The sequence below is a fragment of the Cyclopterus lumpus genome, chromosome 25, assembly GCF_009769545.1.
Source record: "Cyclopterus lumpus isolate fCycLum1 chromosome 25, fCycLum1.pri, whole genome shotgun sequence".
Classification (NCBI taxonomy): domain Eukaryota; kingdom Metazoa; phylum Chordata; class Actinopteri; order Perciformes; family Cyclopteridae; genus Cyclopterus; species Cyclopterus lumpus.
This window is the reverse complement of record NC_046990.1, coordinates 2,512,836-2,535,412: the sequence shown is the minus strand read 5'-3', so window position 1 is coordinate 2,535,412 and position 22,577 is coordinate 2,512,836. Positions and strand designations below refer to the sequence as shown.

General features: G+C 41.1%; 1 protein-coding gene across 1 annotated transcript in view; it reads left to right on the top strand.

Annotated features, from left to right (window-relative positions):
• Positions 1-887, top strand: part of LOC117728105 (IgGFc-binding protein-like) — a 35,062-nt gene extending 34,175 nt beyond the window's left edge. The window contains exon 36 of the mRNA XM_034528829.1: positions 626-887. Coding sequence (XP_034384720.1) covers positions 626-829 — 204 coding nt within the window. The 3' untranslated portion in view covers positions 830-887. The remainder of the gene's footprint in view (positions 1-625) is intronic.
• The last annotated feature ends 21,690 nt before the right edge of the window (positions 888-22,577 follow it).

The following is a 22,577-nucleotide window of genomic DNA, read 5'->3' as shown; positions in this document are numbered from 1 at the left end:
CCTAGTGCATCTGTCAACAGTCATGAGAATATATGGCGATAATGTCTTTTATTGTTTAATTTATCATTGGAGTAATGTAAGCAATGTACTATTTTGAACTATGAAAAAAAGAGGTATAAGGAATAAGGAATAGTTTCTCCTAATATCCATTCCCTAGACAGCTGTGTTTTGGATATTACACCCTTACAATAAGGTTAACATCGAGAACTAAATATGCCAAGTCTTTTGGGGACAGTTGGGATGGCATGAAATAAATTAGAGGCAAAACTGTTGACCTAAAATAATGAGACTTCGGCAAACTGTGGTCCTGGCACAGATGCGAATGATAGGAAGAAAACCTAAACCACTTCTGTACCAGACATTAAAGGCCTAGGGAGATGGTGTAAATATGTTATGGTGTGGGACATTACTGTAGAAAATCTATAAATTCAACAAAGATTTGGTGACTAAACTTGAGTTTAAAATCCGGCTTATGATATTCCATAGCGGTCAAAATGAAATTGGAGAAATGGGGAGAATGGACTTTAACGTCATATTTGCCAATACCTAAACCTGGCAATATTGGCTGCCCAGCAGTTACATTCAAATGGGCAACGCAAACAGTGACTGAACTTTGACCTTCCAGGATCGCTGCGTGCCACAGGCTGAATGCGGCTGCAACATCAACGGCCGGTACGTTGTGTCGGGTCAGATGTTCTACGCCGACAACGCCTGCCAGCGCTTCTGTGTGTGTCGCGGTGGGATGGTGGCCTGTAAGGACAAACCCTGCAAAGGAAAGAAACGCTGTGGAGTGCAGAAGGGAGTGAGGGATTGCTACAAAGCAGGATAAAGCAAACTTCATATTCTCAATGGTGTGTTTGTACTATACACTTTTATTATAATTCTAACAGCTGATAAAAATCTGATATTAAAGGTATCTTCCTTTTGAAACTATAACACAGGGTGATATGGTCAAAATGTTCTATGTATTCTATATCTCGCTAACATAGATAGCATGTTTGCTGGTAATTCTATATATAATAATCCAACAATAAAATAATTGGACTATTTTCTGTTGTTTTAAGTCTCCCTGCTTACAATTTATTCCAGGTCATAATGTACTCTGACTGCTTGTTGTCTGTTACAACTAAAACTACTTTGTTTATAAATTCTGCCTTTATGAATCTTCCAATACTCAGCTTTTGCTTCAAACTGTTATTTGTGTTGTTCCTAAAACAGTTTTGACAAAAACTGAACCTTCATGGAGGATAATTGTCTTTGCACCGAGAGTATGCAACAGTGAGCTCCGTCATGAATCTCTCCAGCTGTTAAAGCCGAGAGCTGATCCAGATGTGATCAGCGGCCGTGATCAGAAACCGACGACGCTTTTGAGGAAAGGCCGTCTCATTTCTTTTAAAACATATTTCCTTGTTTCCTCTCTCCTCGCATGGTTTCCTTGCGTCTCTCCATGCATCCCTGGTGGGAGGGACTAAGACGCAAGGAAAAGACGCAAAGGGAAACGGGGATGCAATTCAGAACACCCGTTTACTTTTTTGTAGAGCAGACGGAACTGGACAAGTCAATCGGTCATAAACGGGTGTGGTCTTTCAAACTTAAAAACAACTCTAGAGCCATTTCTTTATACCCAAATACGAGAACCCTAAAATATAAAAAGTTTCACCAGTCCTGATATGTCAAACTTGGGGAATTTTGGGATATGACAAATCCCACAAAAAGGCCATTAATTTGCAGAATAGGAATAATAATAAACATGACAGTTGCAAACAGGCCTTCGCTGTCGCTGTTCAGACCTTAATTATGAACCTGTAAATGAGCATGATGTGTCCCCTTTAAACAGGTTAGTTCACCTTTAACGTTCTGCTATCATCGCCTCAACTCCTCTCTTTCAGGCACGAGGGCATTGTGATATTAAAACAAAAGTATCATTGTTTGCTGTAACATTAAAACTTTATGGAACTACATGGCCATGAAAAACAACCACACAACAGAAGTTAACGTTAGAATAATAATGTCGACAGGACTGTTTTGGGCTATAAATTGTACAGTCAACGGCAAGCAGAGGTTTGATTGTCATTGTCCAGGTTTGGAGATATTCCTGATATAGATCAAATGTAGATAGCATGTTCTTCTGGAAGATTCTTCCGTATGGAGCCAAATCCAGGCCAATAGTTTTGTTCTTTTGAAAAAAGATTTGAACCTGAAAATGTAACTTCTGGTCTTGAACATTGAACAATTCAACTATGTATTCGAAATAAAAATAAGTGTATGAAGAGTTTTGTTGGTTTCAATATAATTTAGATTGTTATGTTTTTTTTCGAATAAAATCAATATTTTCATTTTTCAGTAGCAGATTTTATATTTTCAACTTTCAATCTTTTTTTTTTTACAGTTTCAATTTTTTTTTCACTTTCAGAGTAGATAAAGGAAACGAACTACTTAAACTTGAAAGGCTGGAACAAGATGTCAACATACAAAACAGACTTTTGTTTTCTTACATATAGTTGGCTTGACTTTATTTGATATGGACATCACAGTGGCATTAGAACAATAACTAGATGCACTGTGTTAAGTGCTTATAGCAAAACGCTAATTTAACACACCTGTCCACAGGAGGCTTTTCTTTTTTTAAAGACAAAATAAGAAAATACATACACAAAGTACAAGTGTGTTTACATGGGTGTGAGAACAATGGTGTTTCTCTTTTAACCATGATGTAATACCTCTATTAAAAACATTTGTGTTCCATTTTCAATTCTGTTGGTAGACAGTTTCATGCTTTTGCTGCTTGAACAGAGAAAACTGATTGTCCAAACGAGGTCTTGCGCATAGCAATACGACAGTTCCCGTTTCCTGAGGCTTGTGTGTTCACTCTGCTGGTGTCTTGTAACACATTCATTAAGCAGGGAGGGGCATGACCATGTAGGCATTTAAAAAACAGCTTTAAGCTGGAATAGCTTATAAAGCTTTCAAAGCTGAACATATGTTTTTGCAAGATATGACAATGGTGCCACCTCATACACAGTGATATGATGGGTTGTATAGTTGTTTGTGAGGCTTGTAGATACAGTATGATACGTGTGAAAATATCATGGCATGCATGTAAAGCAGTTGAGATTTGATTTAACTTTTATCCTGATATTACACACTTGTTTATTGTAGAAATACTGTAAGGTCACAACAGGAGTTCTCAAATCAAAATTCAGATATCTTCCTACTTAATATTAATGTCCTTGCAGTTGGACCTGTGATTGGTTGTCTAGTCAGTTCCTGCGATCTGATTGGGAGTCCGCAGTCGAACTGACCAATCAAAACGCTTAACTGTCTACAGTCACTGTGGACTTTGCACTACTGGCGCGCGCACACACATATATATACGATTGGAGGTTTTTGGTTTGTTTCAACCGCTCTGAGTCTGGACTCAGGTCTATCTAGTCAGCCACGCAAACTCCCCCACCACGATAAGGTGGCGGCTCTCGGAGGAGAAAGATACTGGTCGCGCATGGTGCCTCTGCTTTCCACAGGTCTCCGCCCTCTACTGCTGCGCGCAGAGAGGGTGTAGACCTGGGGAGGCAGAGACGTGTTGTTCTGCCAGGCTTGTTGGAGAGGGAACCCCCTACACCAGTGGTCACTAATAGGCGGACCGCGATCCGGGTCCGGACCCAGACGCCGTTGTCTCTGGACCCTCGACCGATAATTGAGTGATCACATCTTCATGGATCGCTTCTCTTTCCCCGGCGCAGCTTTTCTCGCCTTTCCGGCTCTCGTTCTCCGGTCCAGGAAACACACCGACCAATTACACGCATTGTAAGTCATCTCACGTGATCCTTCTCGGCCAATCACACATGTGTATTCTTTTAAGCCCCGCCCTCGACTCGAGCGCCATATATAGGGAAGCCAGGGACCAAAGTCATATGCATGCCGGGGGCCAGAGCGGGCGACATTGAATCTTGTTTAAAACTGCTGGCTAAAGATGAGCGTAGTTACAGTAAGATTATAATACACGCCGGCGGTAATGACTCCCGACTGCAGCGGTCGGAGGTCACTAAAATTAATGTGGAATCGGTGTGTACTTATGCCAAGACTATATCGGACACCGTAGTTTTCTCTGGCCCTCTCCCCAATCTGATCAATGATGACATGTATAGCCGCATGTCGTCATTCAACCGCTGGTTGTCCAGGCGGTGCCCAGCAAACAATGTGGGCTACATAGATAACTGGCAGACTTTCTGGGGAAAGCCTGATCTGATGAGTCGAGACGGCATTCATCCCACTTGGGATGGAGCGCGTCTCATTTCTGTAAACATGGCGAAGTTGATTAACAGACTTAATCCATGACCCAGAGTTCAGATCAGGAAGCAGAAGCAGAGTTGTAGTCTTCCACCCTTCTCTGCACTTCCATTCGAGCAGTTACCCTCCCTTAACCTTAACTCTATAGAGACTGTGTCTGTCCCACGGCCACTTAAATTAATTAAATCAAAAGTAACCAGAAGAGGAGTCATACAAAATAACCTCATAAAGGTTAACATCACTACTGCCACAGTGCAACAAAAGAAGAGAATTAAATGTGGACTCCTAAATATTAGATCTCTGTCATCTAAAGCTGTATTAGTAAATGATTTAATATCAGACAATCACATTGATTTATTGTGTCCTACTGAAACCTGGCTGAGCCATGAAGAATATGTCAGCCTAAATGAATCAACTCCTCCAAGTCATATTAATACTCACATTCCTCGAGGCACTGGCCGAGGAGGTGGAGTAGCAGCCATCTTTGACTCAAGCCTATTATTGAATCCTAAACCTAAATTAAACTACAACTCATTTGAAAGCCTTGTTCTTAGTCTTTCACATCCAACCTGGAAAACATTACAGCCAATCCTATTTGTTATACTGTACCAGCCACCAGGTACATATTCAGAATGTATATCTATACTTTCATTGCTATGCAGACGATACTCAATTATATCTATCGATCAAACCAGAGGAGACCAACCAGCTCGCTAAAATTCAAGAATGTCTTAAAGACATAAAAACATGGATGACCTGCAACTTCCTGATGTTAAACTGAGACAAAACTGAAGTTATTTTACTGGGCCCTGAACACCTCAGAGATCAATTATCTGGTGATGTGGTTTCTGTAGATGGCATTGCCCTGGCATCCAACACCACTGTAAAGAATCTTTAGTTATCTTTGACCGAGACTTGTCCTTTAACTCCCGCGTTAAGCAAATCTCAAGGATTGCACTTTTTCATCTATGTAACATTTCAAAAATCAGACACATCTTGTCTCAAAAAGATACAGAAAAGCTGGTTCACGCGTTTGTTACTTCCAGACTAGATTACTGCAACTCCTTATTATCAGGCTGCTCTAATAAGTCTCTTAAATCCCTCCAGTTGATCCAGAATGCTGCAGCTCGTGTACTCACAACAACTAAGAAAAGAGATCAGATTACTCCTGTATTAGCTGCTCTGCACTGGCTCCCTGTAAAATCAAGAATCACATTTAAAATTCTTCTCCTCACCTACAAAGCCTTGATTGGTGATGTACCATCATATCTTAAGGAGCTTGTAGTACCATATTTCCCCACTAGAGAGCTGCGCTCACTAAATGCGGGGCTACTTGTGGTTCCTAGAGTCCTAAAAAGTAGGATGGGAGCAAGAGCCTTCAGTTATCAAGCTCCTCTTTTATGGAACCAGCTTCCACTTTCAGTCTGGGAGGCAGACACAGTCACCTCATTCAAGAATAGACTTAAGACTTTCCTGTTTGATAGTGCTTATAGTTAGGGCTGAATCAGGTTTTCCCTGGTCCAGCCCCTTGATATGCTGCTATAGGCTTATAGGCTGCTGGGGGATGTTTTAGGATACACTGAGCACCTATCTCCTCTTCTCTCTCCTTATGGATGAATTTACATCTCTCCATTGCACCTTATTAACTCTGCTTCCTCCCCAGAGTCGTTGTGACTTCACGTCTCATAGGGTCCATTGGACCTGGAGGTGTCTGATGCCTGGTGAGCCGGTCTCGTGTTGGCCCTGCTGATGCCCCGCCCCCTCCTCTCTACCTCCTTCTGTTTCATGAATTAGAGTTCCATTCATACATTGTCATATTCATGTAATGTGTTTATGTAACTTTGTAAATGCTGTTCATTCTGTACACATGACATATATTGCTCCTGTCTATCCGGGGAGAGGGATCCTCCTCTGTTGCTCTCCTGAAGGTTTCTTCCCTTTTTTCCCTGTGAAAGGTTATTTTTGGGGAGTTTTTCCTGATTCGATGTGAGGTCCTGGGACAGGGATGTCGTATGTGTACAGATTGTAAAGCCCTCTGAGGCAAATATGTAATTTGTGATATTAGGCTATACAATTATAAACTGAATTGAATTGAAACTGAATCAGACTTTAAAAGGAAATATATTACTCTTATGTCCTCATTGAGAAAGCTCCCACTCATATGCTGTTGCCAATCATTAGCAACATATATTGGGGTGGTTTTGTTTCTGGGGTAAAGAGAAGCCTGTCTGATCCATACTCCGGAGCAGAAGGTGGCGGTAATGCACCAAATATAGGGGTGCCAACCGCCGTAAAAATCAAATAAGAAGAAGAAGCACGACGAACACCCGACGTCTTGAGACAAGTTGTATCCGTATAAATGTCCGTTTTGACCCCAGAACGGCCTGCGGTAAGTTCATATACAAATTAATATCTCTTTTTCTCATGCCAGATGCGTCTCGTGCAAACAGTGTCAGTGTTTTTTTTGTGGTGTTTAATGGCGTCCCGGCCCTGATTTGAGCTTCACCTTCAGGTGTGTGTCTCTGGGTAGCTTTTCCCCGAACAGGTGACGTCTGAATGAAAGCGTGTGCAAATTAGGAATTAATGCTAGTGCGTTTTATCGACAGGGTGAGTTTATAATATGTATTACCGCGTGTTGAAATGTGTTTGGGCTCTTTTACATTTCTGTTAAGTAGGCTAGCTAAATGAAGCCGTTCCCTGCTAGCTAACGCTAGGTTAACTGAGTTTCGAGGTCAGCATTTGGGGGCCGACTGCATCTTAACCAAGCATGTATACAGAGAACCGGAACTGTGTAGGGCCGCTTTAAATGCAGTTACGTTGCATTAAAACCATAAATAAATAATATCTGATTAGTCCTCTCCACGCATCGACCCGGTATTGCAGTACTGAGCGGTGCGCCTCAAGCAGTTAAATCTGAAGCACGTGCTCTCGTTAAATACAGAAGGTGGACATGGAAGAAATGCGCGAAGCTTAAAGTAAAACTTATGTGCAAAGTGGAGACATGTTAAATGCACGTCACAGTGAAGTGAATCAAACTAGTACACGTTAACTGTTAAGTGAGAGATTGTAATGGAAATGTGCTGCATGCACTGTTTTAAAATGTCTGAATATTAGGCTTCCTTATTCCCCAAAAGTAATTATACTCTCTGCTTTCTGCTGAGATGTCAGAAGAAAAACAATTATTATGTTTAATTCTTTTTAAAGATGTAACGTTATATAAATTGTCTTCGTACTGTGAAATACTTACAACGAAGCTCAAATATTTTACAACCAGCGTTGTTCATACTCCAGACCAGTAGATGTCAGTAGCGAACCAGAAGTAAACAGGAAGCAGTTGTAATGTGAGAGAAGCAGAGAACACGTAATTTTATTCTTTCCCCTGAATTTGAAATGTGGATCAAACTACTCTTAACAGCAGTTTAATTTAGATTGGTCTCATCTGAACTTGCTAAACAGATACAGGGGGTGATTTTAGGTTGGCTTTTGATATGGAAATACAGCATTGCATGATGGGAAATGTAACCAATATTTTTCAAGTAAAGTGTAAATAATCTTTGTCAACCTTATTACACATAACTTTCCTCCATATTAAATTCCTGTAGGTGATCAGACCTCTTATAGTCAGTATTTTCTGGTAATATCCATGTGTTCAGCACCATCAGTCAACATGCTATAGAAACCGTTCGAATATTAAAATATTCAGCTCCTTCGGGAATCTTACTATATATATTCATATTATAAATCTTTTTATAGTTTTTATTTTAAATGGGATCACAATGGAGTCTTAAACTTTAAAAACGTTATAAGATCTTCATACTTACATACAGCTAAAGACACCATTTACATTTTAAAATGTTGACAGAACCTTCAACTATTACTGTTACTATTTTCATATATTTTTTTATCTTATATCTTCAAATAATTAATTTTTGTATGGAATAAAAAATGCATGGGGTCCTATGGAGAAAAACTTCAAATCCGCTTAAACATTTTCAACTTTTTAAATGTTGACAAAACCGTTAGCTATAACTTTATAATTTAGCTTTTTTTGATAGCTTTTATACTTATTTAACTGTCCCCGTTTTAGTTGTGTTTTTCAGCTCGTTTGAGAGTTTTCAATGTGTGTGTGTAAGGACGCTTAGAGCTGTGACGTCATCGCTTAGAGGGGAGAGAGGATTCAGAATCTTAAACAAAAAAGATTTGTATATCGTCACTACGGCCACAATTCTCACTCTTTTTACACCAAGTATGGATCAAAATGTAGGGATAGGTAGATAGGTGTTCCCTTTAGCTTTAACTCAATGTAAAGCCTGGCAACTGTCTAGCCTTTGAAGTTATCACTATAGCAACGCCACGCAAGAGAAACAGCTTCAGCTTTGCTCAGGTCAAATTTACTCCACAAACATAACAACCACATCACTCGTCTACCCTTCACCCGGTGCCCTGGTTTCTCCCCCTTTTTTTCTTTCTTCTGTCTGACTTTTTCCCTCTCTCATTTCTTGGATTGGACTCATAGCGCTGACACTATGTAAAATAATATAATATATTCCAAATAGATGATACAAAGCAATGGGTGATGCTAGTCTACATACATCGGTGGTTAGAGTGGTGATATGTTGTCAAGATATTGTTGTCATACAACAGCTTTTGACCAGCGCCCTGTGGCCGCTATTTGGAGACAGGGCCTTAGATTAAACTAAATTAAGAAAAAAAGGCTTAGAGGAGAGCAGGGTCCCCCAAAGCATGTTGTAGGCTGTCACTGTTGTGGGCACAGACCTCACAGATCTCCCACTCTCCGTTTGGTTCTCCAACATGCTCTGTAGAACTGCCTTGACTCAGACCCATAATAAACCTCTACAGAAAACAAGTCACAGCATTTCAAATCAAAATGTAAGTTTACGTGAAAGAATGCAAACCATTACAAAGGTTGAATCTTACTTGAATATTAAATTTAATGGAAAAGTATAAACAATGTGAACACATAACAATACAAAGAAACAGATTATAGTGAATACATTAAACTTTAAATTGAAAATGTTGAACTTTGAACAACTAACTTTTTTAATTTATATAATTTCAATCATTGAAACTATGTTTCCCTCGAATTTGATTTTAATTTTCAGTGGAGGGTCAATCAGCTGACCCTCCACTTCCTTCCATAATCCCTCCTTGACAAGGACTGTACGTCCGTTGTCAAGGAGCATGTTAAGGATGCCCGGCTCGCCCTCCACATCCATCACGCCGAGTGCTCCGACAACGTCATCCGAGTTGACCTCCTGTAGAGAGAAACATATACAGGTCCAGGCTTGGTCCAGAGCAGAGCGTGTAATGCCATTCTGAAATAAAAGAATAAATAAAAAGTTAATTAAAGAATAAGGCAAAGAATAGGCCAGTTTTCAAAAATAAATTCTGTATTTTTCTTTTATATTTCACAATGGCTAGCTTATTTAGCATATTCTTATTATAAACTATAGTACTTCCTTAAAGAGTGCTTTCAGTTTACCTAAAAGAAGAGAGCGATGACCGCTACTTGGAAATAACGTTTGCTGACTAAGATATCTTGCTTGCAATATTTTAAAACATTTAGCATTTTCATGGTTTTCGTAATTTAAAAGATATATATATATATATATATATATATATATATATATATATATATATATATATATATATATATATATATATATATATATATATATATATATATATATATAAACCTGAACATAATTCATGTCAAGTATTCTTAATATTATTCAAATTATTATCACATTTCAGAGAACAGCACTTGCCTCTCTTCAAATTTTTCCAGGCGCGACAGAAGACTTTAAGTCTGATCTTCTGATTTCTCACTAAAGACTTTTCATCTTGGCCTTGGACATAGTAACCGGTCGGTGACGTATTTTCATTGGAGGGAAATGTTCAACAACCGATCATGAAGTCCTGTATGTGGCCGCCCCGGCTTGGACATAGCAACCGGTCAGCAACGTATTTTCATAACAACCGGTCTGTGACGTATTTTCATTGGAGGGAAATGTTCAATAATGACAGTGATTTGAAACCCAGATAGCAGTCGACTCCGGGGTGGATCCGCCCTACTGTCAGACTCAGATATATAATTCAATGCATTCACAGTGTGTAAAAAATAAGCAAGCAAACTATTTTATTTTTTATTTCAATATATATTCATAAAAAATAGCCTTTTCCCATCTGCTGTGTTCTAGAACATTCTACGGGGAAAGCTAGATGACAACTCAAACAACCAATCATGATCATGAAGTCTTGTATGTGGCAACCGGTCAGTGACGTATTTTCATTGGAGGGAAATGTTCAAAGCGGTGAGATGAGAATCGCTCAGTGAGTGCGCAGATGTTCTCCATAGTACGCTGAAATATTGCTGTTAATATTATTAAAGGATATGTGTGGTTTTTATTACAAATTAATTAATGTGGCTGACTCTGAATTAAGCTTTGTGGTTGATGTGGCACTTTCCGTGCACTATCTAAGAAGACATTCATGATTTTCTTTTGCGTTCCACACCTGTTGTTCCGAGTGCCCCTGAACGCCTCATTAGACTGAACCCAACGCTGCTGCGCAGCTGCACTCGTTCGTCCTGAAGTCTGTTTTGGTAAGTAGCATCGAGCTCATAAGTTAACGGCTAATAATTTAAATGGTATAAATACAGTTTTAGCGTTGGAAAAATCCATTGAAATAGGTTTGTAACTCATACAGAATGTATACTGAATAAAAGTCAAATATGTAATGTTACTATTCTTAGGTTAACGTATAAGTCTTATATATTAACACAAGTTAAAATGGCTTAGTTAGGCTATGTTGGCTGGCTAGGTAAGTAGTTAGATAGCTAGGTAACTATGCTGACTTTAGCCAAGTGGGGTAAATTAACTAACTTGGTCAGCGTTAGCCGCTATGCTAGTGCTAGCTTAGGGTTAGCGTCATGATGTCATGTTCACACCAGACGCACCGCGAATTTTTCGCTTGAGTAGATGAACATAACCTACAAAGTAAATGCAAAGACACGTGAAGCTGAAGCCTATCTGCGTTTGGATGCAATTTTTTTTGGAACAACCAGAGGCCCTCATCACTTCATTGCCATCACATGATGCTCCTCACAGCGAACCAGAGTTGACTGCTCAAGTGATAAACCATGTTCTCAGTGATCCCTCCGATAACATTTTGACAGGAGTGTCCAGTGACATCACGTCCATATCATCTGTGAGAGAACAAGAGGTCATCTTCCCTGATCGACAACATGAACCAGAACCCTCAAGTGAAATCAGTTTCCTCCATCACATGATGCTCCTCTTAATGAATCAAACATTTCTTCTTCAATGATAAATACTGTGGCCAGTGATGTATCTGATACTGTAATACAGGAAATCTCTTGCAAATTCGCAAAGCATAGTAAACAGCAAAGGAACAAAATGAAGAGAAGACTACTGGTCTCAGAAAAATCTCCACAAAGAAAAGAGAATCAGAAAAGTCAAGAAAGAGAAAAGTATGCTTCTAATAAAGCAAAAAAAACACAATCCTGAATTCAGGAATGTTTTGATATTTCAAAAGTTTTTTTCTTAGTCTGGACCAAGCACTGATCTTTGGGCCCAAACATGAAACGCAACACAAACAAACAAGGCAACACAACCCACATTCGACTCACCAAAAACCCAGATTCTTGTTTTTGATCTCTTAAATGTGTTCATAATACTAGAGTGTTGCCTGCTGGTTTTCTAACTACTACAGAGAGTGGGAGCAGTGAAGAATTGGAGACTCATCACACTTATTCCTGTGTCTTTTAGCCGCCCACCTGCTTTCTCTTTTATCTAGACATTTTGACTTTTAGCAGGAGTCTTAACTAACAAGGCTCTGATTGATTAGGAGCAGGAACCAGTGAGTCCAATGTGCAGACTCACATTCTGCAAACTGTTTGGCATAATGTGAACCATTCAGCGCCTCCTAACAGACCCAGGACCTGTCATGGATGGTGGCTCACGAGATCCTCCCAGTCAGGACCGTAATGCACTCCTGGGGTAAAATCGGCACTCAACTGGCTCCGACCGGGTTGTGGTACGCCTGAGTTGATGAAGCATCTTCTCTGGGAGTGCAGCGCCGCCGTAGACCAGTGGGCAACGGCCGGCTCCTTATAATTCCCGTACTTGCCGGTAAGGGAGGTCCTTAACAGCACAGCTGGTTCTGCATGAGGCAAGCAAAGGTGAAAACCCATCACTTGCTCATCATAGCCGCCATCAAAGACACCATATGGACCTCCAGAAACTTGCTGGCAAGGAAGCGCATGCAGATCCCCCCCGTGGCTGTGATCCGGATGGCTGCAGGTGGCCGGCCAGGACGCAGCCACAAAGAAGAATCGCCTCTGTGCCCATTCGGACGAAGGAGCCGGAGCCACACGGGGAAAGGTCAAAGCGGCGGCGGCCTGACTCTCCGGGTGAGGCAGGTTGGAAGGAGCAACAGGGTGGGGGGGTCTCCTCTGAGCCCCACAACAGGATCCACAGAGACCAGATCTGTTCAGTGGAGAGGAATGAGTTACCAATGCTAGGGACTCACTGCGCTCCTGCACAGCAATCAACTTTAAACAATGCACTAACTTAAAAAAAAAATACTAACTCATTACAACTTAAATCTAAAATGCCTGTTTAAATATGTATTTACAGATAACGCTCATTCTTTGACTATGTTTAAAAATATATATTTCTGACACTAGCACTACAGTTAAGACAATTAAAATGGTATTAACAAACATAATTATGAATTTAAAAGAATTTTTTAAATATATTTACAATCAACCAAACATACTTGCAGCTCTTTTGGGCAACTTTTTAAGACCAGTAGTTCTTCTCAGAACGCATTCAATTTTTTCTATATATATTTTAATTTACAAAAACACCAGACTGAAATTTCTCCAGATAATGCAGAAATATTTCCTTTCCCCACTTTTTCTGTGTAATTTTAGTGAGTAGCACAGGTAGTGGTGGAGGCTGATTGACCAATCGGAGTCCTGTGAGGAGTGTCTGTTACAAGGAAGGCAGCGTGTTTATCAGCCTGTTGTGTTGAGCTGGTGCGTAGCGCTTAGCCGTCTTTAGCCTCTGCACCACAGCAGCGTCAACAGCCTCCCTCTTTGTGTGGCAGTAGAGGGCGTTTCCCCAGTGAGTTCTGTACAGCTTTTTAAAAAGCTTCTGTAAATATACACACACAGTGTTATGTTCACACTGTATGCTACACTATCCTTATGGATGTAATAACCTTTTCTTATGAGTTTTTTTTGTACCAGGTGTTTTGAGGAGGCTCACTCTGCTCTCGTCCAGCCCAGCGGGACCTCATCTCCTCTCTGGCCTTGTGGATGAGCCGGAATGTAGCAGTAGACAACATCCTCCTCTGAGACAGACTTCAGTGTTGGTCCTTGGTTCTGCAGGCTTTGATGAGCAGCTCCAGGTCTGAGTGGTTGTAGACCAGCACTGTACCAGCTAGAGGAGACTTGAACGCAGGTTTCTTGCAGTGAGACTCCGTATGTATGGCTGTGTCAAGCCGCTGGATCCAGTGGAAGATGTCCAGATGCATATCCATCCCATTGTTCATTCAAGGCTTGAACAAACTCCACAACTGTTGGGCCCTGAGACCGGCAAGACCTACAGTCCACATGGAGGATCTTGGGGACTGGTTGATTGGCCATCCAGACTGGTTCCAGCACACAGGTCAGCACAAATGAAAGAATTTGAGTGTTTGTTCCCAATGCTGGTGAACCGCTATTAATCCCTGTGGGTAAATTCTTCTCTGCATTTGACCCATCCTTAGTTATTAAGGAGCAATGGGCTGCAGTGAAGTGCCTGGGGAGCAACTGGGGGTTCAGTCTTTTTGCTCAAGGACACTTCAACATGCAACTATGGGGAGAGCGGGGATCGAACCGGCTACCTTGTGGTTACGGGACAACCACTCTCCCCATGACCTACACCAACCGACCCACACTAAACTTAAACTAACCACAAAACTAGTTTGTCCAACAGGATGCAATTCTTTTCAGAAACATTCTTTTCGCTTGGTTTAATTCATTGCTGACAACTACTGTGTGTGTGTGTGTGTGTGTGTGTGTGTGTGTGTGTGTTTGTGTTTTCGTAGCACATCTTAAACCTTAAGTTGACGCGTGTTTCTGGTCCAATGCACATAGCTCACCCCGACACCGCTCGTAGGTAAAAGCAAACCTGTTTAATTAATCCAATTTCCCACAACAACTCCCCTTCTTCCTGAAAGTATCGGCGTTTGTCTCAACACACTCAAAGGGCCACGGGTTACTTTACAATTAGTTTCATAACAATCTGCTCCAGACACAAACCGATGCAAAGTGTCATTAGAGGGACGGCAGTCTGTATTTACGTATATTTCTTATAATTTATTATTGTAACATCTTTGCAACATTCAAGTTCAACATGTAAATGCAACAAAACCTGTGTCGGCCACAGCATGAGCAGATGGGGAGATTATGCACCTACGATACCGTTACGCCTTTATTTATTATTTACAATAAACATGCGTGTGCATGACTATCTAGACTATTTACAATATGCACGCGTGTTCGTGACTATCTAAATATTTATCGCTCCAGCTTGTCCACAACAGAAGTGATGTGCAGAAAGCCTTTCTTTTGTACTTTTTATGTCCCTGGGTCTGTTGGCCACAGCATGAACAAACTGGGAGATTATGCACCCGCGACACCTTAACTCCCACTACTGAGGGCTGTTCCACACCTTTGTGCTTGTACTGCGTAGCTCTCGCCCAGGATGGAGGGCTCATACGCAGCAGGCCTTGTGGGAAGAGTTGGAGGGACCGATGGAGTAAGCAAAGCAGGCAGTATGGGCTGTGTGGAGGGACCAGCGGTTACTGAGGATGCAGAGAGAGACGGCTCAGGTCTGGTGATGGTACAGGTGGCAGGGGTTTTCTAACTGGCAGTAGCTCAAGTGGCGGTTGAGGCCGGGAGAGTGGCATGATTATGTCTGTCCTTCCCTTCAACACTTAAGGCCATGCAGGGTGTGGGCACATACGCCATCAGAGGGTAGAGGGGTGGAGGGAGGTCAGAAGATGAGATTAAGGCCGTTTTTGTGACCACGGAGGACTGCTTGGTGGCATGCAGCTTCAGGAGGCGCTCTTGATGACGGATGAAGTCCCGTACAGTTGTTATATTAATTTTTGTCAAAGGAATGCCTGCTTTGCACAGGATCGGATCCTCTACCAGAATCCGGTGCTGTACTCTCTCGTACGCCTTCAAGATGGTGCTCTTTTCAGGACTGCTGCGAGACCCTTGAGGTGAGGGCAACCACAGCAGTTTCACCAGCGTGTACATCAGCCTGTTGTGCTGAGCACTGATGTCTTGTTGAGCTGGTGCGTAGCGCTTAGCAATCTTTTCTTGTAGTGTAAATGTCGTTGTTTAATAAAATGTGGGCCTTCATAAAATCACAATTTTTGTGAAAACTTATTAACTGTAAACTGCTTTTGGTTTAATAAAACAAATAAATGGCTATGATTGGCCTTTTTGCAACCACCAGTTATGTTATAAACAGTCATAGAATATAGTTTACTAATAAACATTAGTATCCAAAGACCCTGAGTCCCGAGTGGGCATTAAACATACATACATTTTATGTAACAGAGAACAGAACGTCAACATAAAATGCTCCAAAGAGAGCTTAAACAGTTCCACTATGGTGGTTTCAATGAGAGCTGTCCATTTCAGCACCACATCACATGTTTTTCACGTCTTTTCTTGCTGGTGAGCATGTTGTTCTTAAAGGTGATGGGCCTGTCTCTCTGAGAGGGGTCAAGTAGGTCCAAGGAAGCAGGACCTGCAGAGCTGTCGGTTCTACCCTCCTCCGAAGGATGGAGGGGGGAGGAAGTCCCACTTTCATGCGCAAAGAGATGGATGGAGTCTTTGTCCCTAACTAGGGTTGCTAGACTGTTCATCGTGTCCCAGGCCCGAGTGGAATGTGCACGGGCTGTGGGGATTCTCCTGGTCCGGCGTGTTGTCAAAGGGGAGGAGGTGGAGGATGCGGTCCTTCTGTCAGTCTGAGTGCGTCTGGTCGTAAATAGGGCTTTTTCGCCCCCCTGTGGTCGTCTATAGAGAGGCTGGCAGAGTGCACTCTGCGTGCGGTGATGTGGATCCCTCTATTCGGGGACGTTGGGCTGCTGTGAGTTGCACTGCCCCCGGTGTTAACTGTCCCCGTTAATGAGTCCGAGTCGTGGTCTTGAGTCCTCTGAGCAGGAGTCGAATATCCCGTGGGAGCGGCGCTTTTTTAGTGAGTCGATGATGGTAAAAGTGATGTTGGCTATTCTGTCTTTACCAAGTTTTAATCCTTTATTCTGGGTCCAGCTGAGCGCTGTTTTAAAGGGCACCTGCCAGTCGTCGTCAGAAAGTGAATTAAGTCTGAGAATTTGTCTTTTCAAAACATTTTCATAATGTTGCCCCAGTATCTTTAGCGTGTCATTTCCCTAGGTTTTGAAGTTTAACTGAATTCTCTTGTGAGTCTCGTCATTAGGAATTGCCGGGTGGATAAGGTCTGTAAGATAAGTGGTTGTATTTTGGATAAATGGTTGTGGGTGCTCAGAGTTAACTTGTGGTGTGACGCTTTGATAACTTTAAGAAGAATGTTGCATTTAGCTTTGTAGTCTGGGTCAGAGGGTCCAAGTGTTGCGCTTGGACCCTTACTGTCTTTTTCCTCTGTTCTCCTCCCCTTTCTGCGGTGGGCGATGAGTGACTTGGACTTAGTGTGGGTCTTGGCCCGTAGTTGGTCCCGAGCCCAGTCGTGTCCTCCTGTGCCGGGTCTGTGTGTTGCGGCTCCTGTCGCTCCGCACTGTAATAAAAATCAATGTGGTTCAACTTAAAAACATAAGTTTAATTGCTGCCTTAAACTTTCAAGTAGAATCAAATTGGATTTACAATTTACTACAACTAATGATTTTTAGTTGACTTTAGCTTTGGATTGCTCTATGTAAGTTCACATGACTGTATAGTACATGTTTATTCAACTTAACAATGCAAGTTCAAAAGATATATAACTTATTATCATGCATTCTGTTCACTTATCCAACTAATGATTTCAACTCTTATTTAAGTTAGAAGGACGTTTTGACATTACTTTCCTAGTTAATATTACCTAAAAGTATGCATTGTTTCAAATAACAATTTATAGTTATAAGAAATTGTGGCAAAAATCGTATTTATTTTTTTGCATCAAAACAAATTATTTTTACATTGATATCTAGATAGGATCTAGCTAATGAGTCCTTTTTTACAAGTTGTAGCTGAGAAGTTTGTTTCTCAGTCCATTTATTCTGGCAGAGGCTTGGTCTGGTTTGATCCTCATCACCACTCGCTGGAGAAACTCAAAGGAATACTTCATGGCTTGAGGATACTCAAGATTCACACTGTATATAATTCCCATAAGCATGGCAAAGCTGCATGGCACATCTTTCAAGTCATGGAGCACAATTGTCTCCTCGACCACAACTGCGACGTTGAAAACCGTGCGTGGAAATGCATCTTGTTCCCCACTTTCATAGCCTATCAGAAGGCCAACTTGCATCCAGAGTCTCACCATGAGCCTAAAAAAGCAGAAATAGTGTTTGACCTTTTACATCTTTAAGTACGTATGCTCTACAAGCAGTGAGGGAAAGTAACTAAGCAAAACCTGCATTAGCAACAGCATATGAGTGGGAGCTTTCTCAATGAGGGCATAAGAGTAATATATTTCCTTAAAGTCTGATGGACATTAGTGGAGTTTTTATTAAGTGCTATATATATAGTTTTGATATTGTTGTTAATGCAGGAAAACAAAACCCTAAGTGCATTATTAGTTTTATTTTCACATTAAATAACAAACAAATCAAATATGTACATAAAACATGCAACAAATACATGACAAACATTATTGACATGCATGAACAAAAACACCACACCCACCTTCCAACTATCCCTTTATTTGGATTTCAACCACGTGTCAAATCTTCTAACGGCATTGTGCACAGTTGTGATGCTTACGCCTCGTTAATATGGTGAAGTGAACCTCTGTTTCTGAATAAAGGTGAAACGCATTAATTATTAATTATTGCGATTATTGTTACATTATCAGGACAAGTCTTGAGAAGGTGCTGAACATTGTGCTGATTTACTTGTCCATTTGTAGGGAATATGTGTAAAGCTGAGCTAACTTCACCTGTTTCACAACGTTTAAATAACGCGATGTCTCTGTCAAGCATTGGGGTCTCTTTTGAGCGTGTTCTTACTCGGTTTAACAACTGAGCAAATGCATGATCTTGTTGCCGAACAACACTTTTTAATTCTACAACCTTGAATAGGCTGAAACCACAAATCTACTCCAACATCGACATACAGGGCTTTACCTTTCACTGGAGACAACTGGTAAAAATCTCCAACAGCAATCACACACATTTCCAAACTAGGAATCACCAGATTGTTTAAGCTGCCTCAACCTACCATGGATATAAGCCAAAAGTTTGTGATCAACCATGGAGATTTCATCAATGATCACAATCTGCAAGCTGCTGTATTTAGCACGTAAATAATTAATCTTTTCTTCACCTAGTGGCGTGTACGGTAAGCGCACATCTATGCCAATGCTAAATGTGCTGTGAATGGTTGCGGCGTGTAAATTGTATGCAGCTATTCCTGTAGGAGCAGTTAACAAAACGCAAATGTCGTCAGGATCACGAGACACTGTCGACAATAACCTCATTGCCTCATACTGAATAGCTTTTATTAAATGGCTTTTACCTGTCCCTGCACCACCCGTGATGAACACATGGAATGGGTCTGGCTTTTTCCCCATAACCTTCTCTAAACACCACTTTCTTATCTGATTTAAAAAATGCACATTTGTGTTTCATTCAGAGATCGAAGTAATGCCAGACCATCACTTCTGCACATGATGTTGTTTTTCTTTTCTAAATGTGCAACTTGCTCTCGACTTACTCCTAAATCAGGAATATTGTCTCTGTGCTCATCAACTACTTTTTCATCTTTGCGTAGTTCTTTGCGCTCTAATTCTTGCTCTGGGCACAGCTGACACCAGGCATCTTCTAAGAAACCATCGGGATCAACTGCATTTTGGATCTCATCCAACTCATCTGCGTTATTTTCAAATGTGCTTCTATTTAAATCAACAACTGCCTTTACCAAATGTATGAACCCATCACCCAATCTCACACTCCCACTGCTGTAGAACTGCTCATAAGTTTCAAAACCGGCCGGTTTTAGCTGCTTGTCTGTACGATATGGCATAAACAATTGGAGGATACTCTGATAAGAGTTCCGGCAAGCGCACATAACGGACAACTGCAGGTTGTGTTCTTTTCAAAACAAAACCTAAATCCTTGTTTAGTTTGATTCTATTTACCAACTTCTCGTTTTTAAACAGAACACGATACTCTGATGAAAATGTTGCCATGCACATGTCATTGAAAGTATTATCTTGGGGCCTACTTTCATATCTGTCAACAGAACTAGTCATCCACATTTCTGTGGTGAGATCATGTGATGCTGCCTTTTGTCGTAACACACTTAAAGGCAAACTCATTTTAACAACATTATCCCCGACCGGCACAAAAACTACTTTTCGTGAACATCCCTTCAGATGCAAGTTGGTTATTCTATAGACAGCCTCTTGAGCGCACACATCTCTGTTGTGTAAATACACACTCCCCAATTTTTTAAACTCATCTTTCGCACTAACATTACCTTCTTTGGCTGCTTCTCTTTGTGCATTCCCCAACAATAGTCCCATCTCTTTTTCAGCTTTGGAAATATAAGAAATGATGTACACGACACATGCATATGCATCAACAACATATTGGATATCAATGTTAGCGTTCCAACACTTTAACAGTGGTTTATTATACTGATTAATCCAAAACTCTCGTGTTTTCTTACCAAACCGCTTGTATGCAGTCTCAAAGACTGCATTTCTGCAGCCTCTCTTTCTGGCTCAGTTTGTTTATTCTGGCATTCACAATGTGCTGTATTTTATCTAGTTTACACCTGCAAGTTTTCTTGCAATCATCTTCCCGGCATATACAGGACTGTCTCAGAAAATTAGAATATTGTGATTAAGTTCTTTATTTTCTGTAATGCAATTAAAAAAACAAATGTCATGCATTCTGGATTCATTACAAATCAACAGAAATATTGCAAGCCTTTTATTCTTTTAATATTGCTGATTATGGCTTACAGCTTAAGAAAACTCAAATATCCTATCTCTAAATATTAGAATATTTCCTCAGACCAAGTAAAAAAAAAAGATTTATAACAGCAAAACAAAATCAAACATTTGAAAATGTCCATTAATGCACTCAGTACTTGGTTGGGAATCCTTTTGCACGGATTACTGCATCAATGCGGCGTGGCATGGAGGCAATCAGCCTGTGGCATTGCTGAGGTGTTATGGATGCCCAGGATGCTTCAATAGCGGCCTTTAGCTCATTTGCATTGTTGGGTCTGGTGTCTTTCAGCTTCCTCTTCACAATACCCCACACATTCTCTATGGGGTTCAGGTCAGGGGAATTGGCAGGCCAATCGAGGACAGTAATGCCATGGTCAGTACACCAGTTACTGGTGGTTCTGGCACTGTGGGCAGGTGCCAGATCATGCTGGAAAATGAAATCCTCATCTCATAGAGCTTTTCAGCAGACGGAAGCATGTAGTGCTCTAAAATCTCTTGGTACACAGCTGCATTTACTCTGGACTTGATGAAACACAGTGGATCAACACCAGCAGCTGACATGGCTCCCCAAACCATCACTGACTGTGGGAACTTCACACTGGATTTCAAGCAACTTGGATTTTGCTCCTCTCCAGCCTTTCTCCAGACTCTGGCGCCTTGACTTCCAAATGAAATACAACACTTGCTTTCGTCTGAAAAGAGGACTTTGGACCACTCTGCAACTGTCCGGTGCTTCTTTTCCATAGCCCAAGTCAGACGCTTCTTCCGTTGTCTTGAGTTCAGAAGTGGCTTGACCATGGGAATATGGCTATTGTAGCCCATTTCCCGGACACGTCTGTGAACAGTGGCTTTTGATACCTGGACTCCAGCTTCAGTCCACTGTCTTTGAAGCTCCCCCAAATTCTGGAAGCGACTCTTCTTCACAATGCTGTTAAGGCTGCGGTCATCTCTCTTGGTTGTGCAGCGTTTCCTGCCACATTTCCCCCTTCCAACAGACTTTTTGTGGATGTGCTTTGACACTGCACTCTGTGAACAGCTTGCTCTTTGAGACATTTCTTTTTGTGTCTTACCCTCCTGATGGAGGGTGTCAATGATGGTCCTCTGGACAGCAGTCAGATCAGCAGTCTTCCCCATACTTGTGATTTTGTTTACTGAGTTTACAGTGTTTTTCAAGGCTCAGGAAACCCTTGCAGGTGTTTCGAGTAAATTAGACGATTCAAGTGATTAGTTGAATACCCTACTAGTATGCTTTTTCATGATATTCTAATATTTAGAGATAGGATATTTGAGTTTTCTTAAGCTGTAAGCCATAATCAGCAATATTAAAAGAATAAAAATAAAAAATAATTGCATTACAGAAAATAAAGAACTTTATCACAATATTCTAATTTTCTGAGACAGTCCTGTAAATGTTCGAGCTAATGCTGGCCTGGGAAAATTGAAACGGCAAACAGTTTTGTTCTTTTTACACGTTTTGGAATGTCGCTTGGAATGTTGTTGCACAGACGTCACAATGTCCTTTAACGATTCATCTTGTGATGGTAATTCACACGTCACATACTTGTCAATAAATGAAATGACCTCTTCATCGTTTTTTATCAATTAATGGGGCATTCTCAATCCAAAACAGGCAATGAACATGTGGTGAACCACGCTGCTGGAACTCCACCCTATAAAAGAACCACGTTGGGACACCAAGCTGACGCACACAAGCCAACAAGTCACGTTGTGCTCCCTGCCAGAAAGATGGGGTACCTCCTAATAGGTTGTAGAAAACGATAACATCATCACCGTCCAACATCTTCTTCAAAGATTCTTCATTCTTTAACACATCATCGGTAACTTTTTGACCTTTATTACCACTTTTTCCTTTGCGTAATGCTATAGATACTTTGGACACAACTTGTTCCACCTCAGACATGTACTGTGCAAAAAAGATATACTCTACGTTGTGTGCAAATCTACCATCAGCATGTAAAATCCGGTTATTAAAATAACGCGACAATGTCAGTCGGTGCGGTCTGGCATGTTGAATGTCCGTTT